Source organism: Gavia stellata, chromosome 28, assembly GCF_030936135.1.
Source record: "Gavia stellata isolate bGavSte3 chromosome 28, bGavSte3.hap2, whole genome shotgun sequence".
Classification (NCBI taxonomy): Eukaryota; Metazoa; Chordata; class Aves; order Gaviiformes; family Gaviidae; genus Gavia; species Gavia stellata.
In genome coordinates this window covers 650,301-677,646 of record NC_082621.1, presented here as the reverse complement: position 1 = coordinate 677,646, position 27,346 = coordinate 650,301, and the positions used below count along the sequence as shown (strand labels likewise).

The window sequence follows — 27,346 nt, the reverse complement described above, 5'->3', positions numbered from 1 at the left end:
CTGGTCCCAGCCTCTGTGGCCGGGAGGGGTGCTCAGTCCGGGCCCCCAAGCCCCAGGCCGGGGTCAGCAGGATGCCATGTCGCCACCTCCTTCTGTCTCAGGGATGGGCTCCAGCGGGGCGCGCAGCCGGGACGGGTCCGGCGAGGCCGAGCCATTCCTGCCGATGCCGCAGGACTGTCCCGCGTTGTGGATCTGCCACAGGTTGTCCAGCGCCTCTGCCTTGGCGTGCTTGAGGAGGTCAGCCTGGCCCTGCACGGGGAGAGGGTGTCAGGGGCCGGCCCCGGCGCTGCGCCACTCGGGCTGCCTGGACCCCCCGCACGGAGCATGGGCTGCCATGCCGGCCACAGCCCATGAGGGGGGCTCGCTGGGTGCGGGCACACCTGGACACCCTGAACGGGCCCGTGCCATCCCCAGCGCCCACAGAGCATCGCCCAGGTGCGGACCGGCAGGGCAGGGGTGGCAGGGTGGGGCAGGGAGGCGGCCGCGCAGCCCTTGCCCCTCACCTTCAGGACGGTGATGTTCCAGGCGAAGCTCTCCAGCGCCTTCTGCAGCTTGCGGCCCCGCAGCCCCTCCTTGACCTCGATGCGGTGCAGCTCCTTGTGGAAGTCCATGCCTGTGCAGACAGGAGCATCGCTCAACGGGCACGGGGCCACGTGCACGGGGACGGCCACCACCCGCCATGGACAGGGACTGAGCCAGAGGGACGCCCTTTGCCTGGCATGGGGGATGCAGGCTGGGCGGGGTCCCCACTGCCACAGCAGCCCCGAGCCCCCTCCATGCCGGGAACGATGGGCCGATGGAGCCCCCACCACCCCGGCACTGCACTCGGCCCCAGCACTCGGTGGTTTTGGGCCCCGGAGGCCGTGGGGTCCAGAAGGGCATCGACTACCCACGGCAGAAGTATGGCTCTTGCACACCGCAGCCCACCCAGGGGGCTCAGAGCAGGGCCGACGCCCCCCCCCCATCGGAGCGCAGGCCCCCGCGCCATGCACCGCGTGACTTTCTCGTGAGCGGGTGCTATATTTACCCCTCCTGACGCAGCACCGGCTCCGGGCCCACACGAGGGCTCCCACGCAAGCCTGCTCACCCACGTGCTGTCAATCAGCACGCCCCCAGCCCCGCACCCCGCCTGCAGCCCGCACCTCCCCGGACCCCGCAGCACCCACCAGCCGGGCATGGGCCAGGCTGGCACTGCAGGGGCTTGTCCATGGCGCAGCCAGGGCGAAAGCAGGGACAGGCAGCACCCCGGGCATGGGGGCGGGGGTTGCAGCCCCCAAACCTCTGCCTGCCACCATCCCAAGGGGCCGGGCAGAGGCGGCAGTGGCGGCCGCACACCCCAGAGCCCCTTTGCCCTACGACACCCCCCCAGCACAGCAGCGGGGCTCCCGCAGCCAGAGCGGCACAGGAGGGTGCAGAGCCCACCCGTGCCCCACACCCCAGCCCCGCAGCCTGCGCCCCCCCCTGCTGCCACTCCCCCCGGCGCTGGCAGCGGTGGCAGAGCTGAAAGCCAAGAGCTTGGGGAGATTTCCGGGCTGCCGCGCAGGCAGGGAACAAACAGGTCTGCTGGCAGCAAGGCTGGTACCGGCTGGGGGTGGCAGAGCGGGGCCCCCTCCTTCCTCCCCGGCCCCTCCAGCTCCTGGCGGCTCTCCCAGCCCCGCGAGGAGCCCACATGAGCCCCCGGGCCGGCAGCCCCCTGTGCACCTGGGGGTGGCCAGGGCTGTCCCTGTGGGGTCCCAGCCCGCAGGGGGGCCGTGCAGCCGTCAGTGCCTGGAGGGGGGCCGGGGGTCCCGGGCAGCCGCCGGGGGGGGGCAGGCAGCCGGCAGCACCTGCCTGTGTGGGTTCAGCCGTGTGTCTTGGAAGTCATAACACTCAGTTGCCACTTCTACCGTCAGCCCCAGTCTGTTATTTCTGGTGCTAATTATATTCTGCCGTTTGGCAGCTAATGACTCTTCCCCGCTTCCTCATCAGCCTCCTCCGCTCCTCTCCCTTTCTCCCCTCCCTCCTGCACAGCCCCTGCAGCCCTCCCGCCCAGCACCCTGCCCTGGTGCAGGCGTCCCTGCGCCCCAGCACCCCAGCAGCACCTGGCACCAGGCAGCCTCCCGCGCCCATCCTGTGCTGCCAGGACATGGCAAAACCACAGAGCCGGGCTCAGGGCCACCCCAGCCAGAAATTGATCTCCCACGGCCAGCTGGCCCGGCTGCTCTGCCGCTGAACTCCAGCCCTGGCGTGCACCTGCCTGGGGTGCAGATATGCACCCCTCATCCTCTGCCGCGCACCACAGGTACGCAAGTGCATGACCAAAAATGCCGGCATGCTTGGCCATGCCTGTGCCCAGGTCTGGAGCCTGGTGCCAGACCCCCCGAACTGAGCCCTGCAGGGACACGTGCCCCCAGCCCAGCACAGAGGCATGGCACCCCCGTGTCCGGCCCCCCAGGGATGTGCCCAGGTCTGCGGCACGGAGCAGCACTGGTGCTGGGCCTGGCCTCCCGGGACCCACCTGCCTGCTGCGCCTGGATGAGCTTGCCATACACCACATCGGCGGACTCGATCAGCGTCCGGCTGGTCTGGATCATCTGGGGAGAGGGGTGGCATGAGGAGCTGGACAGTGCCCGGCCCCACGCACCCCCTGGCAGAGCGGATGGGGAGAAGGGGCTCGGGCAGGGGCTGCCCCTCGCCCCAGCAGGGTGGCCGGGGTCTGGCCCTCCTCGCCCTGCTGTGTGCAGCCAGGTGCGGTGTGACCAGCACCTGGCCAGCAGCCAGGTCCCCTTCCAACACAAAGGAAGGAAGCGGCTCTGGCTGCGGCTATTAATGGGATTTCTCCCGCCAGGCGGGACCGCAGGACGCCCCGCCAGCCGGCCCTGGCACAGGGTGCAGGCAGCGCAGTCAGGGGGACAGGGGCCGCGGGGTCCCAGGGCTTGTACCGCGCTGGGCGAGCCTGCACCTCAACAAGACTCCTCCCTGGGCAGCCCCCCACACAATCCCCCACCAGCCTCCCCCTGCACCAGGATGGGTGCAGTGTGTTCGGGGTCCCCCGTCCTGCGCAGGGTGGTGGTCACAGTGCCACCGGCCCTGCGGAGCATCCCCGCGAGGAGCCAAGCCCCAGCAGGATGGCGCTTACCGTCTCGTAGGCGGTGAGGACCTTGCGCAGCAGGTCCGGGATGGGGCCCTGGGCCTCCATGGGGGGGTACTGCTCTGCCAGGTTGAGGGTGACGCTGGGCGCGCTGTCACTGTGCAGCAGCCATGCGGACACCGTCAGGATACACTGCTTCATGTTGGCGGCGGGCGTCAGCCCGCACAGCTCCTTGAAGGAGACCAGCGCGTTCTGCAGGCAGAGACCAGCGTCAGGGGCTCAGCCCCGGAGGACCCCCAAAAGCCCCCCCGCCGGGAACATCCCCATTTCTCCCGGCTCTCTGCTCCAGACGAGGCTCCTCGCCCACATCCCCCATGAAAAGGGGGAACCCCCGGGCTCGCCACCACTCACGGTCCAGCCCTGTCCTCCCCCACAGAAACCAGGTCCCCCAGTGCCTCCACGGGGTCCGTACCTGAACGTTCTCCCGCAGGTCGGTGGCCTCCCGCAGCGGCTGGGTGGCCGTCCGGAAGACCTCGTCGATGGCCTTGATGCCAGTGGCCTTGGTGGAGGTGTACTCCCGCACCCGGCGGCCCCGGCGCCCCGCTAGCCCCCGGCGGTGCCCCTTGCCCCCGCCACGGCGGTCGGTGATGGCCACATGCACGAAGAGGGTGGCGTGGGGCAGGGGCTCCCCAGCCAGGGACTGGAGGGGGACATGGCGGTAGCCAGGCTGCAGGCACTCGAAGGGGATGGTGTACTGGGCGATGAACTCATCCCCGATGTAGTCGTCGTCCAGCACAACGAAGCGCAGGACAGCCAGCTCCGGCAGGTTGATCTGGAACTCCAGGCTCTCATCGAAGACGGGGTTGTCCCCGCTCTGCAGGGCCGTCTTGGTGCGGTGCTCGGCGCAGTCGGCTGGGATGCCGTGGATCTCGGCGCAGACGTAGGGCTCCACCACCTCCCCCTTGGCTCCTGAGCCCTTGGGCTTGGGCAGGTTCTGCCCGCTGATGACCTTGAGGTGCAGGAGCTGGGCGGGCACCCCGGGCAAGGAGTCCTTGGCGTTGGCACTGAAGTAGGAGACCTCCTCCCGCATGATGGCGGGACGGAGGACGTAGCCGCAGGCCCCGTTCTGCTGGAACCAGCCTGCATTCAGGTCCATCATGAGCCCCGGCGTCTGGTAGTTCATGGCCACCATCTGGCAGCCGCACTTCCAGAAGTCCTGGGGGTTCATGTTGCTGGCGTCGATGCGCATGGGGCTGGGGTAGACGCGGGAGAGGAACCGCTTGTTGTAGCTCACCAGCTCGGCCGGGCACTCGTTGGCGAAGCGTCCTGCCTCCACCTCGCTGAAGGAGCACATCTCCCAGTAGCGCTGTCCGCGCCGCGAGCTCTCAAAGTCCTGGAAGGGGACAGCCTGGCAGAGGCTCACCAGCTCCGAAAGCTCCCGGCTGAGGCGCACCCGCCGTGGGCCACCTCCCTCCGGCACCTCCCGGTCCTCCTGGCCCAGCCGCCGTGCCAGCTCCCAGCCTTCCTCCTCGTCTGACACCTCCCCTTCGCTGTCCTCGCAGCCGGGCGGCAGTTTCTTGCCCTTGATAAGGATGCGGCCCTTGAGCTGCTCCGGAGACGGCAGGTAGGACGCCGCAGGGTTGGGGGGCTCCAGGTACAGCTTCTCCCCCAGCGTCTTGCGCAGGCACTGGGCAGCGAGGCGCTGCTGGGGGGCTGAGCAGCGCACCACCAGGCAGAGGATGAGGGGGTAGGCAGAGGCGACAAAGGCGTGCTGGTCGATCAGCCCCACCACAGCGCGGAAGGGCACGGAGGAGGCAGCTGAGGGGCTGGTGTAGACCACGGGCTCACCCTCGGGGCCGTCCCACAGCACCAGCTCGATGCTGCGGCAGCCCAGGCCCAGGGCACTGATGTAGCCGCTGATGTCTGAGCGGCCCCAGAAGTTGTCCTCCAGCAGGCAGGCGCTGTGGGCAGAGCTGATGTAGTAGTGGGAGAGGGGCTGTGCCATGTCCTGGCACACCTTGCGGTGCTGCGGGTCGAAGATGGAGCAGTCGGCAGAAAGCAGGTAGCGCGTGAAGCCATCAATGGCCAGGTAGCCCTTCTCCCGGCCCTCCTTGGAGGGCTCGTACTTGCTGACGATCTCCAAGCACTTTTCCTCCGTCACGCCCTCCATGCCCTGCTCCACCTCCAGGAACATCAGCAGGTCCTTCAGACCCAGGTACTCCTTGTTGCTGGAGAACTGCACCAGCAGGAAGAAGATCTCGGGGCGGGTGCAGAGCTCACAGTACGCTTCCACGAAGAGGTCGCAGGCCACCTCCACACCAGGACGCTCGCTGGCCTTCTGCAGCTCCTTGAACTTCAGCTCAATGGTGGAGGTCTTCATGCCTGGGTTGAGCGCTTTGATCAGCTGCACGGCCCGGGACACGGGGATCCGGCCAGACTTCTCCAGGTCGGCAAGGTCGAAGACAGAGGAGATCCAGGAGGTCCGGAGGCTGGGGTGGCCGGTCCCGCGCGCCTCGGGGGTGTGCTTCCCATAGGACACCAGGTACCGGAGCCCCATCACCCACGCGCTCACCACGTCAGCTGAGCTGGCCACCAGGTCCAGGGACTCGTAGTTGTCTCCGTAGATGATGGAGAAGGCGCACTCATCCGGGAACTGGTCAGAGAGGCCATTGCTGCGCAGGACAGGCGTCTTCTTGCCCACACGCACCTCTTTGACTGACTTGATCTCAATCTTGGCTTTCTCCGAGTCCTTCTTGGAGGGCTCCCAGCGCACGGAGCGCATGTCGGCGTCCAGCACAAAGAAGCGGCTGTACATGCGGGAGTTGGAGCGCACCTTCTTCAGCTCGCAGCCCTCCAGCATGAAGGAGATGCAGGCGGCTGTGCTGTTGATCTTGCGGTCGTTGGGCATGGTGCTGAAGGACACCGTCTTCTTCTGCGGTGGCCGCTGCCGGGAGCCATCCTGCCAGGGTGGGAGAAGGGGAAAAAGGGGCAGCATCGTCAGGGACGGGGCAGGCAGCACGCACCCCACCAGCTCCTGGCACACTCCTGCCGCACGGTCTCCCCACCCCAGCCCCCATGCACAGCGCAGCACCCCAGGGTGCCCCAGCGCTACACGAAGCCCAATCCGCCCCAGTCCAACCCTCTCCCTGGAGGCTGGGAGCCGGCTCCAGCCCTGGCCTCCCCCACAGCTCGCTGCCTGGCTTATTTTAACTCCGCTTTCCTTCCTTCCTTCCTGCTCCCGGCCCTGAGCCGGATCCTTCCCCACGGCTCACTTACCCTCAGAGGCATGGCTGTGCACAGGCAGCCCGGCACAGTCCCCGTCTCCCTGTCCTGGGGACACTGGAGGAAAACAGGAGCCCGGCAGAACCAGCCTGTGCCCACAGCAGCCCCATCCCTGCAGAGCGGCGCATGCCACAGCCCCTCACACCTTCCCCTGCACCTCGGGCTCTGACCCCAGGCACCATGGCAGTGGGGTGCAAGGATGCCTGGGGCACCCCGAGGTGATGCACAAGCAGAGCTGCTCCTGGGGAGCCCCAGCCAGACCCCCCACGCTGTCTTTTGCGGAGTGGTGCCGGACAGCCACCTGCAAGTGCCACAGGCTGGGGACAACCGTGGCCCACGGCCCTGTCCCACAGCGCCCGCAGCTGCTGCTGCCTTTACAGGGTCACAGCGGGTATGGGCTGTCTGCTGCCTGCACCCCATGTCGCACTCTGCCCGTACCCCTGCGCCAGCTCTGCCCCTCGGTAGGGAAGGGGGACCCTGTTGCCAAGGGGCTGGAGGGGGTAGGGGATGAGGGGGAACAGCAGGGCCAGGAGCATATTATGGGATGGATTTCATTAAGTAGTCCAGCAGGAGGAGATTTAATCCACTTCTTCAAGATTATGGTGAGTCACCTCTAATCTGGTGGTGTCTCTGGCAGAGGCAGGTCCTGCCCAGCTGCCTGGGTTGGGGGCGAGGGGCTGTCCCCCTCTGGCACCCCGAGAGCTTCCACACCTCCTGCACGGGGCTGCCACAGAGGGGGCCGGCAGCCTGGGCGAGCACGTCTCGGTGCCTGACCCCGAAGGGTCTGGATCTGCCCCCGTGGGGCCAGGCAGCCCCAGCCCAGGGCCATCAGGACGGGTCATGCAGGTGGCCAGTCAGCTCCCCGCAGGGGTGCCCGGGACACAACGTCCTGGGGAAGGGGGAACCAGCCCCAGCCCTTGGCCCCATGCTAGAGCCGGCTGGATCCTGCTGTCCTGGAGGGAGACGCCTTCCCAGGCAGGGGGCTGTCGGGGGGCGGCAGCACCGTTTCTCTGCAGCCTCGCTGCCCGCTGGCGAAGGCCGACCTCGCTCAGCCTCGTGCGGGGGCTGTATCCCCCAGCTCGGATGCAGGAGCTGTTTGCATCCTTTCATTGCCAGATTGCTCCGGGGAGCCGGCCAAGCGCCAGGACCCTGCCTCCGTGCCAGCCGGCTCCGGAGGGGGGTTTCCCCTGCTCAGCCGGCTCCTGGAGGGGGGTGTCCCCTGCTCAGCCCCCTCCCGGGTCCCCCAGCCGGCAGCAGCTGCCCCATCCCCTCTGCAGCCTCTCCAGGCAGTGGAGTGGTGATGCACGGCATCCCCCGGAGCCCCACCGTCCACTTGGGATAACTGCCCCCAGGGTTGAGCTGGGGACCCGGCCGCCAGGAGCCACCGTGCCGGGGTGCAGGACCCCGGCCAGACCTGGTTAGCGAGGGGCTCAGCGGCAGGTCACGCCATCGGCCAGCCCCACGGGGAAGGACTCGTGCGGGGATGCTTCCTGCAAGCAGCAATCTGAGCACCCCACTGACGGGCAGCCCTGGCCCCCCCGGCGGGGTGACGGTTGGCACCAGGAAGCAGCCCCCTCCTGCCCCGGGCAGGACCCCCACACCTCTGCGGACCCTCTCCCCGCCCCGGCACACCCCACCCCGGGCGGCTCCGCACCGGGCCCCACAGCCGAAAACAGGAAATCCATCCGGAAAGGAAACACGGGCGGGGGGCCTGCATGCACCCAGCGCCCGGGGACCTGCCTTCAGCTGTGCCCACCGCAGGCAGCCGGACCCACCCCTCCGGTATCAGCCCTGCTGGGCCCCACGCCACCCCCAGTTCAGGGCAAAAAGCTAAACACCCTCCCTGCAGCCCCCCAGCCCCGGGGCTTGGGCAAGAGGAGGGGGTGCTGCTGCAGCGCTTTGGGGTGCAGACGCACGGCACAGACCCGAGTGTGCCCCGCGGCAGACGGGCTCTGCTCTCACCGTCCGCACAGATGAACCTCGGCAGGTGCCACTGCCATCCTGCTCCAGGAGCTCCCAGTGTTTGCACCCAGCAAGGCAGTGGCAGCAGCCATGTGGGGCCTTCTGCCTGCAGCCGCCTGCCAGCTTCACACCCCAGCCCGGGGACCGGCAGGGAAAAGCCACTGCTCCCCGGCAGCCCATTGCACAGGCACTCTCCATGTGGGCTTCAACCCTTGGGATGCCCTGCTAAGTACTCTGCGAAGCGCAGGCAAGAATGGTGCAGGCAGGAGCAGCGCAGGCAGCCGGGCCACATAACTCCATCAGGTGATAAGTAGGTCAGCAGCGGAGGCAGGAGGACACAGCACCCACGGCCGTGGGAGCGCGGAGCATCCCCGGCCACAGGGCACGGCTCCGGCAGGAGCAGGGCATCCTGCACGCTGTGCCGCCAAGCTGGCAGTGAGCAGGCAGGGCTCTTGCCAGAGCTGCCACACACATCACACCCACATAGCCTGGCTCTGCGGAGGGAAGACGCACCCACCGCGATACTGGTGCTGACCATGATGTCAATGGCGAGCGCAGGCATCCAGCTGGGCACGGAGGGCACGTCTGAACCCAGCTGCCCGTGCCCTGCCTGGCTCTGCAGCATGTGCTAAGCACCTCTTCAGCCAATTACCTCCCATGATTAGTGCCCTGGCAAGTGCGGTAGCCCTAATCTCAGCTGCCATGTGACTGCCATCGTTACCTGGCCAAGCAACCCGCTCCCAAGTACAGGGATGGGGGTGAGCCCATTGGCCGCCCCTCCCTTCCCGTTATTCCCTGAGGCCCGGCCAGGGGGGTCCCCGTTGCGCAGCAGCTCGTGACAGCAGGAGACAGAGGAACTGAAAGCCTCGGGGGCTGAGGCGTCTCAGCCCAACCGCAACTCTGCTGCCCAGCCAGGGGAGCATGACTGCTGCTGTCCCAGCAGCAGGACCCCTTTCCCAGCCATGGGGCACGCGGTGGAGCCATGTTTTGCCCAGGGGACAGGGCTGTTCCCCAGCCTGGCTGTGACACGACTCATGCACAGCCAATTTTCCCAGGTCATGGTTCTTCCCACTGCCCCCATCCCGGCTGGGCATTGCGAGCAGGAATGCGGGCAGCAGGCAGCAGCCGGCAGCACCAGAGCGGAGGCAGTGGGAGGCCAGGCACAGCCAGGGCTTTTCTACCGTTGTTTGTTCCCTGCCAAGAAGATAGCGAGTGACACATCCACTCCCCGCGGCACCAGCTGCCTCTACCCAGCAAGGGGCTGTGAAGCCAGAGCCCAGCCAAGAGGCAGCGCACAGCTCCTGGGGCTGGTGCGGGACGGGGAGGGGGCCCACGCAGTGAACAGGATAGCGGGGCACTGGGGAAGGGTCACCTCCTGCAGCAGGGAGGAACAGATCCAGTATCCCCCCAGTCCCTCTCCAGCATCCTCCCGGCCCACCAGACCTCCATCCCTCTCTGCTTCCAGCCTGAGAAGAAGGCAGGGAGCAGGTCCTCTAGCCAGGGCATGGGGATGCCATCCTCCCCATCGCTGCACGGAGTCAGCTCCACCACTGCCCGGCACAGCCGGCCCCGGGCTCCCCCTGCCCCAGTACAGCTGTTGAGTCTCACTTTCAGATTCACTCCTTCAGCCTTTTCTGGAAATCCCAAAAAATAACAGAGCCAGCAACTCTTCCCACATGTGCCTCCACTTCGTCAGCAGCCAGCCCCTGACCGGCCTGCTGCCCCACTGTCCACAGCTTGTTTGTGCCCTCGCTCCATGCTGTAGCCGGGCTCGTGGCGCCGGGACCCCTTGCTGCACCACTGATGAGCTGCGGGCGCAGCCCCTGACTCCCACCCACCACCACCATGCAGGGGAGCAGCGAAGCTGCCGCAGACCCCGCAGCACGGGAACGGCCTTGGCCTCCCCCAGGGATTCAGGGTCGGGCAGCTGCTCCCCAGGTCCTGCTGGGGCTGGTTGGGGACCCAACCTGCTGGAGGTCCCCATGGACCCTTCCTGCCACCACCACCCAGCCAGTGTCCAGAGCTGATCCAAGCCGCCCCCCCAGCTGGGGAAAGCCCAGGCACAGAGGGGTCTCAGCCGGTGGCGGCAGAGGGGCTGGCGGAGGACGCACTCTGTCCCCCGTCCCCGTGCAGGGACAGGAGAGCTGCGCTGGGGAAGCAGCAGGGCTGCTGTCTCCAAAAAGGTGAGGGCAGGAGGAGCACGGCATGGGCAGCCGGTGCCTGCGCGGTCCCACAGGCAGCGTGTCTGCCCACCATGCCCTGCCTGCCCGCCTCAGCCCAAGGAGGGGCTCAGCATGGTTGGGGTCCTGGGGCACAGACAGGCTCAGCCTGGGGAACTCACGCCTGTGGGACTCAGGACCTGCCGCCCTCCAGCACTGGGGCAGCATCAGGCCCCAGATGGACTTGGAGATCCATGATGGACCAGCACAGGCTGGGGACGCCGGCCAGGTCTGACCTGCTCCAGCGTCAGCGCCCTCCCCCACCAGCACTGGCCCTGGGCCACCCGACCTCCACGTGAGGCCAAATCCCACGGTGACGCACGGCGGTGATGGGGGATGAGCCCAGCCTGGGGTCAAGCAAAGGGTTTACCTCCAGCCCATGGCGCCTGCAGCTGGTTCCTAGGCAGAGAGCAGTGGGGAGGCATGCTGCCTGGCCCCAGGAGCAGCAGAGACCCCGGCGAGGTCCCCAAGGAAATGGGGCACAGACAGTGCACTGGCACCGGCCTCTGGCTGCATGGAAGCACCGGGAGGTCTCCTCGCCATCACATTGCAGAGCACAGCCCGGCCGCTCTCGCAACAGTTTGCAGCAGGAGCCCAGGTGGGTGCGGGCAGGGGCGCGGGCAGGGGCACAGGGTCCCTCCGGCCGCCCTGAGGAGGGGACGACGCCTCTGCCCAGGGAGCCGGGTCCCGGGGGCAGAAGACCGGGGCTGGGTCGGCACCACTGGAACAGCCCCCACACAGGGTATTAATAGCACCGGAGCAATCCCGGCTTAAAATAGGCTGCCAGGAGTGGTGAGGCAGATCCTGGGCGGACGCGACCTATTGTGTCAGCGAGCATCTCCAGCACAATTAGGGGAGCTCATTTAGGAAAGCAGGCATGTGACCCACTGCCCACCCACGGGGGAAACCCCCCGAGACCCCCCTGGCCCACGGCCCTGCTGGTGCCCCCGCCCGGCCACGGCACAGCTCCGGGGAGGTCTCGGGAGCAGGTCGGGAGCTGGCCAGGCCGGGCCCAAGGCTCAGCGCCTTCGCAGGAAAAGCTGGGAAAGCTTTTGTCCGGGAAAGCTGGAGGTGCTCAGGAGCAGGCGTCTCCTCTCCGCACCCATGGGTGCCCTGAGCAGGACTGGGCAACGCTGCGGTGCGGCTCCCACGGCAGGAGCGGCGTGGCCGTGCAGGGGACCCGCGGGAACGGCGGCGGCCGGACGGGACAATCCACGGCCGTGCGAACAGGACAGGCCCGGCCCGGCAGCGCACGCAGCCCGAGCCAGGCTTTGCCCTTGGGGACCCGCGGTGCCGGGCCGGGCTCGGGGGTGCCGTGCCGGCCCCGGCGAGAGCGGCCCCGGAGAGCCCGGTGCCGCGAGCAGGGGGCGAAGCCCCGCGCCCGGCCAGGCGGGCGACCCCCGGGCACCGATCGGGGCTGCGGCTGCCCCGCGGCTCCACAAACCCGCCCCCGGGCGCGGGCAGCGCCGCCGGTCCCGGCGGGAGCCCCGGGGGGCGGCGGGCAGGGCGGGCTGGCAGGGCCGGTGCCCGCTGGCGCCGGGGGACGCGCAGCTCCCCCGCGGGCACGGCTCGGCCCCCCGAGCCCTGCGCAGGTGCCGGGCGGCGCCGGTCCCGGGGGGCGCCGGAGCCCGCTCGGGCGCGGAGGGGAGGGGAGGGCGGGAGGGGCCGGGGCCGGCGCGGGGCTCTCACCTTCATGATGCTGGCCCGGGGCGCGGCGGGCGCGGGGCTCCGCTCCGCCGAGTCCTCCCGGCTGCTGCTGCCCGAGCCCGAGCCGGGGCTGCCGCCGCCGCCGCCGCCGCCGCGGGGCCCGTTGGGCAGCGGCGCGGCGGGGCGGGGCGAGCCCGGCGGCGGGGCGCCCCGGGGCCCCTCCGCCATCCCCCGCGGCCTCAGGGCAGCGGCCGCCGCGGGGCCCCGGGCGCCCCCGGAGCCTGCGCCCGCCGCCGCCGCTGCGGGCTCAGTGGCGGAGCGGGCGGGAGGCGGCGCGGCCGGGAGGAGGGGACGGGCCGGGCCGGGGGCGGGGACGCGGCCGGGGCCGGGGCCGGGGCCGGGGCCGGGGCCGGCGCGGCCCCCCCGCCCCGGGCTGCAGCGGCGGGGAGCGGGGACGGGCACCGGGTACCGGCACCTCCCGCCGCCGGGGCCCCCCCGGCCTCCGCCCAGCGCCGCAGCGCCCGGGCCCGGCGGCTGCCCCATCCCGGCGGGACCCGGGCCAAGCCCGCACCCTGCCGCCGGGCACCCCCACGCAGCCCGCGCCCTGCAGCCTGGCACCCAAACCCAGCCCACGCCCTGCAGCTTGGTACCTGCAGCCTGGCCCCCGAAACAAGCCTGCACCCTGCAGCCTGGCCCTGCCCAGGGGGGCACCCCCCCCCCCGAAGCCTGCAGCCTCCAGCGGGGTCAGGGTCCAGGCAGGGGGCAACTAGAGCCGGCGCTGCCACGCCGAGCTGAGCCAGAGCCCCTGGGCCAGCACAGCTCTCCTGGGCAGCGGGCTGGAGGCTTTTGCTGGGGGGCCGGGTCACTGCAGGGCCTCTGGGGACAGCTGTACCTGCCCCAGGTTGCAGGCGCCTGGGGGGGGGCGTGCATGGCACAGGCAGCGGGACCAGCAGCCCCACTGGGGTCTCTGTGACGGATCCAGTTGCACAGGTCTCTGCCAGCGCATGGCTGCCCCGGAGCCCCCGGAACCCGGCTTCACCACCCCAGCCTTTATCCAGCCACCACCGGCCCCTCTCCCCACTAAACTCCAGCCCGTACTCTGCCAGCACCAGCACACCCGATGCCGGCTGGCCCAGCACCAGCATCCTCGCCGCACTGGCAGCAATCCAGGCTCACGGCCCCCCCAGGCATCCCCCCCACAGCCACAGGCATCACTTCTCCCCTACTTGCACCAGGAATTTTGCCTCAGGCTTTTTTCCCGGCAGGGATGGCAGGAAGTGGCCTCAGCCCAGCTTCCATTCCTGACGGAGGTTTTGGGTTTTGGCTGTGTTGGGGGGGGGATGATGCTTTGTGCAGACCTTGTTCAAGACATTGTCCTCAGCCAGCGGCCTGGCTCGCCCCCACCATGGCAGCAGCTGCCTGCACAGCAGGTTCCCCAAGCACCATGGCTCACCAGCCCTTAAAATAAACCTTAACAAGCAGGAGGGGAAAGGACCAGTCCCTCCTGCCTGGTACATCTGTGCCTCAAAGGCACAAACAGCCCGATGCTCCCAGAGCCCCAGCCAGACGCTGAACTGGTTAAATATTTATGGCTGCCCCTTCCCCAGGACCCCGGAGGAAACAACAGCAGCAACTTCTCAACCCCCAGAGCAGAGTCAGGGCTGTCATCAAGAAATCTCTTTAATGAGGATTAAAAATATTAGTATAAAAAAATCAATCCCAGAGTGCTACCCTTTATTTATTTTTGAGAGATAATCCTTCTTTATTTTGCTTCTGGATTTATAAACATTAAAAGCAGCCCTTGCTGGAGCTTATTGTTTCCTAAACCAGCAGACGTGCACCGGAGCCCAGCGGAGGGGCTGCTCCGTGGCAGCCGGCACCTGCCACCACCGGCCACCCCGCACCCTGCCTGCAGTGTCCCTGCCAAGGGACAAAATGCCACAGGGCCCCGGAGCTCAGCGCAGGGATGAGCTGAGCTCCTGCGCAGGTCTGAGGCTCTGCTGCTCCTCGTGGCTCCTGGGGAGGTTTCCGCTGTCCCCCCCCGCACCGGCCACAGGCTGTGATGGCCGAGGCATCCCTCGGGAAAGGCACGAGTACCTGCTCCGCTGCGGCTGCCCGTGGGGACTGCCAAGGCACTGAGCAGAGCGGGGCAAGTCATGGCTGCTGGCAGCAGGACCCGGCTGCCCTGTGATGCTCACAAGCACCCGCAGTCCCACCCTGCACCCAGAACAGCCACGCGAAGGGCCAGGTCTGCTGGTGACTGCCCAGGGCCAGGAGGAGGGCTGGGGTGTGCTGCAGGTCCTGCGGGCAGCACCAAGTGGGGTGCCAACCAGTGCCCAGCGGCTGCTGCCACTGCGGAGCAGGGGCACGGTCGAGCTTGCTGGCTCCATCCACTACACTCAGCCAAACCCTCCGGGGCTGGGACTCGGCCCCATGCCAAGGACTCGGCCCTGCTCCCTCCCCGTAGGGCGCACGCCGGGCGAACCCCAGGGGCAGGAGGGCTGCGGCATCCCCGGGCTGCCCTAGGAGACGACGGTGCTCTGGATGAGCTGCAGCAGCCGCTCCTCCCGCAGGACCCTGGGCATGGGGACGGGGGAGCCCAGCGCCTCCCGCAGCCGGGCGAAGGCCCCAGCCCCCACCAGGTGCAGGCGCAGGGGCCCGATGCTGCCCTTGAAGCGGAAGGACTTATAGATGGGGAAATCCTCCTGGAGACACTGGTCCAGCTGCAGGGAGAGCGCAGGCTGCCCGTGCCGCTCCGCCACCCGCCTCCCCAGTGGAGCAGCCGGTGCCCCCCACAGCACCCAGTGCCCGTCCGCGGCTGCAGCTCCCCGGGCAGGGCCGGGCCATGCCCGTGCCCCCCAGCCTCCCCCCCGCAGCAAAGCATCCCAGCGGCGCAGGGGCCGCGGAGCCCGCCTGCCTGCGGAGACCTGCCCCGGGCCTGCTCACCTTATAGCGCTGCCCCTCTGACAGGTCCCGCAGACCCCGCAGCTCCACGAATACCTGGTAGTGGGGGGCACAGGCCCCCGAAGAGGCGCCTGCAGCAGTGCCGCGAGCACGTTAGAGCCGCCCATAGCCCCCAGCCCTGCCGTGCCGGGCGCAAGAGGGCCGGCGGAGCCCCAGGCAGTGCTGGCCGCACTTTGGGGGGGGGTCGGGCAGCTCGCAGGGGGGACTCACCCAGCAGGGCACTCTCCACGCAGATGTAGTCGACCAGGCGAGCACCCGGCCACATGCCCACGGCGCGGCACAGGCTGCGGCAGAACCGGTCCTCGGGGATGCTTTCGCCCCGCACACTCAGGGCCTGGCTCTCCCTGCGATGTGGGGGTCGGGGTGGGTGCCCCATGCCAGGGGTGCCACCGGCACTGTCCCACTCAGACCCTGCCCAGCACAGAGGCCACCCGAGGTGAGGGGCAGAGGCTGTGGTGTCCTCACCTGCGCACAGGCTCCACCACGGGACACTGTTTGTGGAAGCCGGCCACCCTCAGCACCTCCCCGGCACAGCACCTGTACGGGCAGGGGGACCGTGAGGGGGGCTGGTGCCGGGGCTGGTGTGGGTGCCCCCCCTGGACCAGGAAGGAGGAAGGAGGCACCTGTACTCTCCAGGCCGGGCGGTCAGGACCAGCCCGTACTCGCGTCCCTCCCAGAGCTCGCCCAGCAGCACCGTCCGCGGCTCCTCCTCGGCCGGGCAGGGCAGGAACTCGTAGAAAGCCCAGTCGGGGCACAGCAGGAATCGGGGCGCTGGCTCCTCTGGCCACAGGTTCACGCCGAGCAGGGCTGGACAGAGGGCAGCGCATGTCAGCATGAACCCCCCCTCATCCTCCCGTCCCTGCCCACATGGCCTCACCCCCCTCCGAGGGGGCCCTTCTCAGCTAGTGCCAGGACAGAGCTGTTTTGGGAGAGCAGGCAGGTCTCTCCAGAGAGGGATGTGGCACAGAGGTGCACCCACATCTGCGGGAGTGGAGGGGGGTTGTGCTGCTGTACGGCAGCGGCTCCTCCCGTGCACCCGGGGCAGGCCACGGGGACAGCCCTGTGCCAGGGACACTCACCTCCCGCCGCCCGGTAGAAGGGGCAGTAGAATGGCAGCCCCTTGCAGTCAGCCTGGCGGAGGGCGTTGCAGTACAGCTGCTCTGCGCCGTGCGCCGTCCCCACCACCACCACCTCCAGCTGCGGCCACAGGCGCTGCACGATGCCCTCGAAGCCGCGGGCGCACTCAGCCTGGAGCTCGGCCGCCCGGGCGGCGTCAGGGGCCAGCAGCGCCTGCAGCCGGCCCCGCGCGTCCTCGGGCAAGCCGGGCTGGGGGCTCAGCCTGCCCAGCGCCAGGTCCTGAGCCAGCCCGGGCCAGCCGGTGCGCAGGGCCGCCAGCGCGTCGTGCAGCTCGGCGGCCAGCCCGGCCTCCAGCACGTGCAAGGCACGCTCCCGCAGGGCGAAGAGCAGCTGCACCCGCAGCGCGGCGGCCCGCGAGGGCAGGGAGCCCGCCTCGGCCGGGGTGCAGTACAGGGTGGGCAGGGGCCAGCCCGCCGGGGCGCGGGGGCAGCCGGGCGCCCAGGAGAGCAGGGCCGTGCCCCGGGCGGCCAGCGCCTGCGGGAAGGCGGCGCGGAGCGTGTCCAGGTAGAGCAGGGACCCCTGCGCGGGGAGAGGCGGGGGTCAGGCGCGGCAGAGCGGGGTGCCTGCGCTCCCCGCCCCGCCCCGCCGCCCCCGTACCTGCAGAGGGGGGTCGGTGCCCCAGCGGCTGCGGAGCAGAGCCCAGGGGCGCAGCGCGGGGCCCTGCCCCCCCGGCGCGCCCTCCGGGCAGCCCTGCTCCAGGGGGTGTCGCTCCCGGAAAGCCTCCGAGCCTGCCGAGAGGGGCGCGGGGTGAGGGGGCGCTCCCCGGGCCGCCCCCCCGCCCCGCCGCCCCGCCGCCCCGCTCTCACCGCGGGCCGTGCCGGCGGGCAGCAGCCGCCGCAGCCGCCGCTCCTGGCAGGGCCGCACCTCGCTGCCCAGCAGCTCCAGCCGCCGCCGGTACCAGCCCGCGGCGCGGCGCAGCGCCCAGCGGGTCAGGCGGTGCCGCAGCGGGGGGGCGGCGGGCCGCGCCACGGCCACGGCCACGGCCACGGCCACGGCCACGGCCACCGCCACGGCCACCGCCACCGCCACCGCCACGGCCACCGCCGCGGGCAGCATCCCGGGGCGCGCACCGCCGCTGCCGGCACAGCGCGACCGCCGCCCCCGGGCAGGGACGCGGGCACCGGGACCCGCCTCGCCCGCGGCCCCGCCCCGGCCCCCCCCGGCTATTCCGCCTCCGGCAGAAATGACGGAGAATGACCGCGACCGGCGCCGCCGTCAGCTCCGCTTTTATTTTCATTTTCTCCTTTTACAAAAATCCCGACGCGCCCCGGCCCCCCCGCCCAGCGGAGAATTAAATCGCAATTAAAACCCAAGAGCAACCCCCGCCATTCCCCACGCCCGGCAGGAGAAGGCTCCTTTTTAGAAGAAATTGTGCAACGACCCTGGTTTGCTTTGCTTTTCCCCGGGGATGACGTCCCCTGCCCCCCGGGCCGCCCCACTCCTGCCCGGGCACCCCCAGGAGCGGCCCAGGCTCTGCCGGGGGGGTGGAGGTGGACGCCCGGCCCCCTGCTCGTCGCCCCCAGCGCTCGGGGAGGGGACACGGACCCCAACCCTGGGCTTGGCCATGGGGCACCACTCGCCAGCTGTGCGTCACCCCGTGTCCCCCACAGCCCCTGGCCCACGGGGCTCCTCTCCCCCCCCTCCCCCCCCCAAACCCAGCAGGGCAGGGACCTGCCTCCTCCCCAAGACACACGTGAAACCCAGAGCTTTTGTGATACAAAAATATTCCGTGCTTTATTTACTCTGTGGTAGAAAAATAAGATGGCCAGGACCCCAGAGCTTCTGGGCCAGGGTGAGCGGAGAGGCGGGAGAGGGGGGGCAGAGGGCTCTGCTCCCCCCAAACCGCCCGCAATGCCCAGCCACCCTCGCTGGGTGCCCTCGGGCCCTGCCTCCCTCACACTGCATCTGCTCCAGAGGGGGATGCCAAGACCAGGAGCTGAAGGGGCTCCCGTGTCCTTGGGGGGCCAGAGGAGATGAGGTCCAGGAGGGGACCCCGCTGCCGCAGAGCACAGCCCCAGCAGGGGCCAGGGGGGAGACCCAGCCAACCCCCCCTCTGCCCCATGCCAGAGTCCGGTGTGCCCACACACCCCCTGGGAACAGAACCACGGGGTAGAACAAGAAGGCGACACGTACATTCTTAGTGACGACTGCGAAAGCAAACCTGAGGCCGGACAGATGGCCCCCGCCCCAAGCAGCCCCTTGGTGGGGAGCAGGGGGGCTTCAGGGCCAGTGCTTGCAGAAGCGGAAAGCCGAAGCTGGGCCTCTTAAAAGGAACATACAGGAAAACCATGCGACAAATCCGCTGCCGTTTATACAAGGGCATAAATACCAAAGAGCCGGACGCCAGCCTGCGTTTCGGGGCAGCACAGAGCAAATCTCTGGGGCAGGGCCCACCCGCCGCCCCCCCCTGCACAGAGACACGAACACAGCACAGTCCCCACAGCGCCGGGGCCAGGGGCAGGGGGCCAGGGACCCGCCCGTCACGACTGGGCGTGGGGGATCCACTGACTGTCCATGGGGCGCCGCAGCAGCTCCTCCACGTGCCTCGCCACGTCCATGGTGTCGTCCAGGTCGAAGTCGCCCTCAGGGTCCAGCACGGTGTCAGGGCTGTGGAAGGCAGGGGGTGAGTGGGGGGAACGGCCGCAGTGGGACAGGGACGGGGGATGCAATACCTACTTCTGGGCGTACATGTTGTAATGGTGCTGGGAGCAGACGGCAGGTGAGGGAGCCTGGTCCATGTAGGTGGCCCCTCCCGGGGCAGAATCGCCTGATGCACTCACAAACCTGTACGGATGGGGGGCCGGTGAGTGCTGGCATGGGACAGGATAGGCTCCCCAAGGGTAAAGTCAGAGTCCGGGAATTCCCACCACCTTCGACCGACATCTCCTGAGGCTGGCGGGGTGCTGGCAGGGGACCCAAACCCCACACCCACAAACAGTGACAATCTGCAGGGTCCCCAGACCCCTGGGTGACAGCATGGTGAGGGGGAGCATCCACCTTCCCAGGGAATGCACAGCCCTGCCTCGGCCATGGGCCCCGTGCTCCTCAGCCCCCAGCGCCAGCTCAGCACCGACGTGGCCAGGGGTGGTGCCAGAGCCCAAGAGCAGAGACGCCCCAGGCTGCCAGCCACCCCATCCAGCTCGCTGGTGACAATCCCGTGGGACTGCCCAGGGTCAGACTTACTCTGGCACCACTTGCTTGATCTGTGGCTTCACGTATCCATCCACGGCTTTAGCTAGAGGAAAGAAGGCAGCACTAAAGCCCCGAGCTGCTGGCGCGTGCCGCAAGCCTGTGTCAGGGCTGGGGGCTCACGTACTGCCAGCTGCAGAACCCCCGCGGGGCTGGATGTGGCCCTGGGGCAGAGGGATGCTGTGAGCCCTGGCTCCACCCCGGTCAGATGCATGAAGGAGAGGGACACACGCAGGGTGAAGGGGCAGCGCTACCTGGCGTGGACTCACAGAGAACCGGTGTGTAGTACTTGGAGAAGACCTCGTCTTTGGGCCGGTCAGGGAACACGTAGATGAGGTAACTGAGGTCCCCAAGGCGGTCGGCCAGGGATCGGATGGAGAAGTCCCTGGTGGTGAAAGGCATCAGGTTCCAGAACATCCTCTCAGCTGGAAGAGAAGAGCGAGGACCGCGGTGACGCCCAGAGCCGCCAGCGGCTCCCGGCCCCACTCCAGCCGCGGGCTGCAAGATCACATTGAACGTCAGACGGCATTTTCCACACTGCAACCCTCCCCCGGCAACACATGAGGATAAAACGCAGGTCTCCAGAAAACAGGACGAGCCAGGAGGCACAGCAAATTCGAGGCAGGTCTGTCCTTCTCCAGGCACACGATGGGCAGGTCCCCCCAAGCCGCGGGGGGCTCTGCGGGGCTTTGCAGTGCTTCTTGGCCATGCGAGCCTCCGAAGGACGCTCTCATGAAGAACGGTAACGAGCAGACTTTCTGTACAGGCTCAGGCAACCTGTGCAAACCTCTTACACCAGGAAGCACCGCAGTTTCACGCAGTTTTCACTGCATTTCACGCAGCCATGAGTAAGACCCTGTGGCTGGGTCGGATGGTTTAGCCCAGTCCCTCCTCCCTGCCAACACCAGCACTCAGGCTGGATGTGGCCACGGCTGCAGTGAGCAACAGCAGCGCCGCTCCCCGCAGGGCAGCCAAGGTGTTCCCGCAGGCTCCCGCGCTCGCCCCTTTCCCGAGGAAGGCTCCCGCGTGCCTGGCCGCAGCGGTGATGGTGCCAGTGCCCAGCCAAGACAGGAGGTGCCGGAGGAGCAGCACCAGCCGCACGGGCATGAGACAGCCGAGTCCCAGGCGGCGGCCAGGGACAGCAGGGCCAGGGGCTGCCGGCTCGCACTCACAGGAGTCAAACTTCCAGGCAATGGTGATGCCGCCGATCTCCGAGTCGCTGAACCGCAGCAGGAAGGTCCCGTCAGGCTTGTTGATGAGCAGGTCGTGCGCCTGCTGCTTGTTGACGAAGCCCAGGATGGCCCTAGGCAGAGCAGGGGCGTCAGGGCCAGGTGGGCAAGGGGCCGGGCAGCACAGGGCAGGACGGCTCTTACCCGTCGTTCCAGTGCGGCTTCAGATGCTTCTTCAGCACCTCCATAACCCCATCAAACCACTGCCAGAAGGTGTAATTTCTCCCGGGCAGGTTTTCCTGTTGAAATCCCCAGAAAATGAGCCCTCCTGGCTCCAGCCTCACAGCTATTGTTAAACAGCACAAGCATTTGGTGCAGCAGCAGAGACTTGGGGACCCAGACCACGGGATGGCCTCCAGTGCTGTCAAACCAGGTGCGGGGCAGCGCGGCCAGGCAGCACAGCCCTGGGGGAGAACCAGCAATACCTCCCCAAGGATGCAGACCCCGTCTGTGGGCCCTACAGCACCCCGTGTCCCTCCAAGTGAGGAAGGCGACACCTCTCACCCCGCTGAAGCCAACAGCCGTCTTGTTTTTGCATCCCTCCAGCAAGAAACAGCTCCTTGGGAGGGATGTGCCCCATCCAGCCCCCCCAGCACGAGCACTGGTACTGCAGGTGTAGCAAAGCCCCCATCCCAGAGCCCGGCACAGAGCCCAGCCCGCTCACCCGGTTGAACTGGGACCAGGACACCGTGGTGCTGCTGTAGTCCTCCAGGTGAGAGCTGGTGCTGTTGAAGAGCTTCTGCGCCAGGAAGACCAAGTTCTCCTTGGTCAGCCCGCGGCTGCTCTGCACCTCCGCCTTGAACTTCATGTTGAGCGCCTCGCAGAGCTGCGGCCACTGCACCTTGTCGGGCACGGCGAAGGGCACGCGGCCCTGGGGGAGCACAGAGCAAGGTCAGCACCGAGCTCTGCCTGCTGGCATGTCCCTGCCGGGAGACTGAGCCCAACTCCCGCAGCCCCCCGGCGCAGACAGGGCCTGTCCTGCCCTGCCATGGCGCTGGCACTCACAGGCTCAGCGAACGCATTGTCCCAGAGCACAGTGGCCGTGGCGTTGTTGTCCTGGCTCCCATGCACGATCACCACCACGGGCAGGGACAGCGTCTGCCAGGAGGAAGGAGAGCGGGATGGGCTGTGAGGCACCATGGGAGCATCACCCATGGGCATCCCTGGGCCACCCCGGCCTGCCCAGGCACCCTGTGGCCCCGGCGCCTGTGGCTCACCCGGACCCTGCAGAGGGGATGTGGCTGATGGCTTTACCTTCACCTGGAAGACCAGCTCGTTGCCACCAACACTGAACTGCGACTCAAAGAGGATGGTGAACTTTTCCTCCGTCACTGACTCAGCCCCACGGCGGTCCGAGCGCTTGATCCGCTTCAGGGACTGCAGGGACACAAGGGGTGAGCATGGGGGGACAGATGGGGACATGGGGGGACACTGGGTGAACAGAAGGCAGATGCAACACAGATGGGGACAGGAGGGGTCAACACAGGGGGACACGAGGGGACAGGAGGGTTGGCATGAGCGTCGGGAGGGGGGAGCCAGCGGCGCTCACCATGTTGCGGAAGTGGGCGCTGAGCGTCCCCGTGGCCTGGTGATACTCCATCACGCAGCAGTTGTTGAGGATCTCCCCGCTGCTCTCGCTGCCGCAGGAATGCACAGGGTCAGGGGGACCACCAGGGCTGGGAGGCCGCGCAGGGTGCAGCCCTCCCGCACCCCCAGCTCCAGGTCCTGCTCCCCACTGCCTCGGCAGCCCCAGCCCCCCTGCAGCGCACCCCCAGCCCCCCAGGCATTACTTGCGGGTGCTCTCGTTCTTCAGCAGGGCCTTGGCTTGCTGCTCGCTGATGATGGTGGCCTTCACCTGGGGCGGGTTCATGTGCACGTTCAGCTTCCCCCCCACCAGGAGTCGCACGGTGGCTGCAAACTTGGTCTGTGTCTTCAGCACCTGGGGGGGCTGCTTCTCGATGATGAAGGTACTGGGGGGGCACGGGGATCAGGGGCAGGCAGGCAGACCAGCCCCAACCCAGCCCCCCCACCCTGCCAGGTGCCTCAGCCAAGTTGGGCCCCCACCTCTACCTGGTCACCAGGGCAGAGATGATGTCAGTGATGGTGCTGTTCAGCTCCGACAGCATCTCCTCCACCGGGCCCGGGATCGGCAGCTGCTGGCACAAGTGCTCAGCCCGGCGGATCTGCTGCCGATTCTGCCAGATGATCTCTGCCAGCTTCTCGCACCTGGGGGGAGCAGGGCTCAGCACTGTGCCGGGGTTCAGCACCCTGTCCCACCCCACCAGGCATGGCTGGCGCTGGCACTCACCAGGTCTGCAGCACATCCAGGGTGCCCTCGGGGGGGCCCCCGTTCCCCGCCAGCTGCTGCCGACGCTTCCACTGGATCAGCTCGTCATCCAGGATGGTCGTTTGCTGCTTGCGCAGCAGCTGCAGTGTCTTCTGGTGCTTCTCAGCCAGGTCCTGCGAGGCAGGACAGCATTACGGGGCGCGTGGACGGCGGCACAGCCCGCACGGGGCTGGGGCGGCGGCACTCACCACACGGTACTGCTGTAGTGTCTGGGCCTCCCGGTGCAGCCAGGCCTCCAGCGACGCCTTCTTCTGCTGCAGCGTCGTCTCCCGCGACAGGCGCTCCTGGGGGCCCAACTGGGAGAGCTGGGAGAACTGGGCTAGGGGACATGATGTGGCATTAGGGCAGGCACCAGCAGCACCCTGGCCCAGTCACCCCCCGGCCCCCCACCCACCTTGGAGGCGCATGTTCTCCTGGTACTGGATGATGAAGTACTCCTGCGTCTGCTGCAGCTTCTTGAGCTCGTTCTCCGAGTCCTGCGTGATGAGCCGCAGCTCCTCAAAGGTCTGGTTGATCTGCAGGTGCTTCTGGGACATGGCGTCCACCAGGGAGCCGGCCGGCGAGGGACTCTGCACAGGGCATGGGGAGCGCTCAGCATGGCAAGGGGACCCTCCCCATCCCCCTGGCTGCTGGGGTCAGTGGGGACCCAGAGTAACCCCTGCATCAGGGCTGCCCCCACGACCCCTGTGCTGGAGACCCCGAGGATCCCCCCACCTTGTGGGACCCGCTTCCTCACCCCCCACGACACAGATGCCCCATGGCCCCACTCACATTGTTCGCCTCCCGCACCAGCCGCTGCTCATGGTAGAGGATGTGCCGGATGCAGCGCACCAGCTCCATGGGGCACCGGTCGTACGTGTTCTGCAGGGAGAGCACAGCCTGAGCCAGGCACGGGGCAGAGACACCCCCCAGCCCCGCAGTCCCTGCCCGCAGCCACCCACTTGCCTGCAGCTGTGTGGCGTAGTGCCCCAGCTTGATCTTCAGCAGGAAGCCGTCTTCACCCACTTGGTGGTCTGCCTTCTTCTGCAGCTCCTGGATCAGCCCCTCCAGCAGCTGCGTTGCCTTCACGTTCTCCTGGGGGTTGTCAAGGTCGATGGAGTCCCTGCGCACACGGAGCAGAGCAGCGGCGTCAGGGCAGCCCCGGCCCCGCATGGAGCTCCCCAGCAGAGGGGGGCACCCGCTGGCACCCCAGGGGTGGGTGCTGCCAAGCCTGGCATCCCCCACGGGGACGGGGACCCTGCTGACCTACCATGCCTGGCTCTCAATCCACTGCGACAGGTAGTGCCGCACCTCGATGGGAAAGTGCTGTCCATAGAGCGCCTGCATCTGCCGCAGGGCTTCGCCCTGGAGCTGCTGCGCCTGGATCCACACCGCCATGGCTCAGCACCTGCCGGGGAGATGGGCTCATCAGGGCACCGCAGCAGGGCCCAGTGCTGTGCCGCAGGCAGGGGTCCAGACCCAGCCACCCCCGCAAGCCCTTTGCGGGAGCCTCCGGGTTCTCCGGTGCTGCAGGAGCCGCCTCCAGCTGCCAAAGGAAGGGGTGTGCCAGGCCAGGGGACCCCGGCTCTGAGTCACCCCCTCTTTTCTACAAAGGGCCCTGGGAGGGTCTGGAGCTGTGAACACGCCCCTGCGCTGCCTCTCCACATGGTAATCATTTCCCCTTGCTGCGCCATGGGATCACAGCCATCGCTGGCCACACAAATGAGGAAACGGGACCAGGGGGAGGGCTGGCGAGAAATCCAGGGTGACGCAGAGCGGAGGCCCCCCCTGTGCTCGCCGCAGCTCCTGCCCACAGCCTGGCAGTGCCGGCAGGCGGATGGGCAGGGGCAGCCCTGGCCCCGAGGGCCCACGTGGCACAGCAGCTCCTGGTGGGTCGGCTGCCGTGTGCCCTTGTACCAGTGCCGCGGAGGAGATGCTGGACGGAGCACGGAGCTTCTCAAAGCAAGCTCTGGGGCAGCTCTCGCTCTGTGCAGAAGTGCTGCCAGATCCCACCTGCCACGCAGCTCCAGCACCCTGGCTCACACACGGCAGCCACAGCAGGCAGGGAGAAAAGATGGCCAGGGACGGCATCTATAAAAAGCCAGAGGGTCCCCTGCTGCAGTTACATCCGCAGCTTGGTGGGGCCTGGAGAAACAACCTGGTGGTCGAGTCTTTGAGGGTGATGTGATAGTGAGCAATGAGGGAGGGCCTGGGGGGCTTGTGGCCCCTCCGAGCCGAGGATGCAGCAATAAATAGCATTTACACACACTCACACCCAAACCGCCTGGGATTTAGTGTCGTGTGGAGGTGCCGGGCAGGGGCACGAGGCCTCGGGCTGCATCCCAAGGCCGGGTGGCAGGGACAGGATCCAGTTACTGCACCGGCTGGTGACAAGCAGAGTGAGCCGGGGACCACGCCGGTGGGGGTTGCACCTCCCTCTCTCCCCAAAAAGCTTTGTCCAGCCTCAGAAATAATCGGTGGCCCGAGGGGCTCCAAAAGCAGCTGGTGCTGTCCCGCGGGCAGGGGCGCGGGTGGGGGGAGCACACCGGGGGGCAACGGCGGTAGCAGGTCCAAGTGGAGCAGCCGCAGCCAGAGCCCCCGAGCCCTGTGCACCCACCCCCTGCGCAGGAAGAGGAACAATAACTGCGACTTGGCTAAAACCAAATTTTTCCCCTATAAAAAGGGAGGAACATTTCCACATTCACAGAAATCACAGAGTTGGAAGTCCTGCTGGCAAGGAGGGGCCTGGGGAGGCATAAAAACGCGATGGGGGGAAGGGAAGGCGGGATGGCCGACAGCAGGACGCGTGCTGGCAGTTAGAAATTGCGGACACTTGGTGAGGGGCATCGGTCGGGGCCGCTGCCCCAGCAGAGCGGAGAAGAGAAGCCACAGCTGCGCTGGTGCCACCATGCCACAAACAGCCGAAGTTCCCAGAGCAGTGGCAACATCCACACGGACACAGAGCAAACAAACACTGCCCTGCCTACTGAGAAAATGGTGATCTCTTCCCATCTCGCGGTGACAGAACACTTCCTATTCCACTCCAGTGTGTTGTTAAGCAACAAGTCTCAGGCTGCTGCTGCGGTGAGCCGGTAGACAACACATTTGGCTGGCGCTGGCCTGGGAGCAGGAGCGCGAGCATCGCTGCTGGGTCACCCGGCGGAAAGCAAGCCAGCATCACATCAGCCTTTACAAGGGGACCGTGCAGCAGCCGATGGCGGCATGGCTCACCCAGCGTGTGCCCCAACTGAAGGCAGGGCTGTCCCCGGAGCTGCGCCACCCCAGCGGATAAGCACGCCCCAAAAATAATACCCATGCCAGGCTTGGACACAACCTCCATAGGCATCACCAATGCAACAGCAGGCGTTTCTCCAAGCACCTCATTTTTGTCTCCCGTGTCTCACCCACAGACTGACAAACCAAACCTCCCCAAGAGCCGCAGGGCACCCTGGCACAAGTCACCAGTGCCGCCTACCAGAGCAAATGAGGCTTTCTAGCCACGAGACTCAGCAAGGCTGGGGCAACAGCTCACTTCGGCAAGAGGTACAGCAGCACAATCCTACCGTGCAGCCAGAGCCACAGCCGGAGGCACCAGCCTTTCCAGGTAGCCCTGCACTCCTGCGCCTGGCTGGCTGCTGGCAGCCAGTGCCCTGGCTTGTTCCATGCCCAGCACCATGCTCCTCGGTGGCACCGTCGGCTGCCCCGGTCGCTTGCAGGGAACTCCTCGGAGCCTTGGAATGGTTTTGCCCCATGCCCAGGGACTGGGTCCCTCCTCGCGCTCCCCCCACCAGAGCATCGTCCCGGCCCCGCAGCTGCCTGGCTCAGGAAACCTCTCCAGGGTCGGGCAGCTGGTGCCTGCTCCAGCCCGATGGCGTTGACCCACCGCCGGCACCATCCCCAGCCCACCAGTCACGGAGCTCGCTGTGGCTCCTGCACCCCGGCAGGGACGAGCAGCACTGCTGCAGCATCACGCATCGCCACAGGTCAGCCGTGCTGCAGCAGCCGGCCACACACGCACTCAAACAACTGCAAGAGACAGATAATTGCAGTGGTTTAAGCTACTTTGCATTTACTTACTGGCAGCGAGCTATAACCCACCCACTACCACAGCTTGGTTAACCAGCAGCAACTCAACAAGCCACAGCAACACGCTCACCGGTGACTTATCGCCTGCGAAGCAGCACACGCAGCAGCTTCCTGGAGGCAGGACAAGTGCCATGGAGAGGGACCCCAGTCCTGCGGGGACAGCACGGGCAGGGGAAGCACAGAGGGAGGGGAGACACTGGCGGTCATTGCTTCTGCATCCGACAGCCCTGCTCCC

The 27,346-nt window shown here is 67.8% G+C and overlaps 3 protein-coding genes across 6 annotated transcripts; all 3 read right to left on the bottom strand.

Annotated features, from left to right (window-relative positions):
* Window positions 1–63: 63 nt before the first annotated feature.
* On the bottom strand, window positions 64–12,408 carry LOC132319499 (inactive phospholipase C-like protein 2). Its single transcript, XM_059830457.1, has 6 exons — window positions 12,223–12,408; window positions 3,543–6,029; window positions 3,119–3,322; window positions 2,498–2,573; window positions 504–613; window positions 64–249 (listed from the first exon to the last, which is right to left on the bottom strand). The coding sequence occupies exons 1-6, from the start codon at window positions 12,406–12,408 to the stop codon at window positions 64–66; spliced, it is 3,249 nt and encodes a 1,082-aa protein (XP_059686440.1).
* A 1,476-nt stretch (window positions 12,409–13,884) lies between these two features.
* On the bottom strand, window positions 13,885–17,337 carry GHDC (GH3 domain containing). The gene is made up of 8 exons (XM_059830572.1): window positions 17,088–17,337; window positions 16,879–17,009; window positions 16,224–16,800; window positions 15,768–15,951; window positions 15,610–15,681; window positions 15,355–15,488; window positions 15,127–15,215; window positions 13,885–14,903 (listed from the first exon to the last, which is right to left on the bottom strand). Exons 1-8 carry the CDS (start codon window positions 17,335–17,337, stop codon window positions 14,703–14,705), a joined length of 1,638 nt encoding a protein of 545 aa, XP_059686555.1. The 3' UTR covers window positions 13,885–14,702.
* Window positions 17,338–18,737: 1,400 nt separating this feature from the next.
* Window positions 18,738–24,431, bottom strand: LOC132319477 (signal transducer and activator of transcription 5B). 4 transcript variants are annotated; one of them, XM_059830360.1, is made up of 18 exons: window positions 24,296–24,431; window positions 23,992–24,148; window positions 23,818–23,907; window positions 23,441–23,615; window positions 23,235–23,365; window positions 23,008–23,159; window positions 22,770–22,925; window positions 22,490–22,669; window positions 22,249–22,336; window positions 21,954–22,076; window positions 21,705–21,797; window positions 21,364–21,570; window positions 20,844–20,938; window positions 20,643–20,773; window positions 19,725–19,895; window positions 19,465–19,516; window positions 18,958–19,065; window positions 18,738–18,888 (listed from the first exon to the last, which is right to left on the bottom strand). In XM_059830360.1, the coding sequence occupies exons 1-18, from the start codon at window positions 24,421–24,423 to the stop codon at window positions 18,762–18,764; spliced, it is 2,364 nt and encodes a 787-aa protein (XP_059686343.1). In that variant the 5' UTR covers window positions 24,424–24,431; the 3' UTR covers window positions 18,738–18,761. The 4 variants fall into 4 exon arrangements, with proteins under 4 accessions (XP_059686343.1, XP_059686344.1, XP_059686346.1 ...); XM_059830361.1 differs by having other exon boundaries at window positions 19,740–19,895; XM_059830363.1 differs by lacking the exon at window positions 21,705–21,797 and having other exon boundaries at window positions 19,740–19,895.
* Between the last annotated feature and the right edge of the window lie 2,915 nt (window positions 24,432–27,346).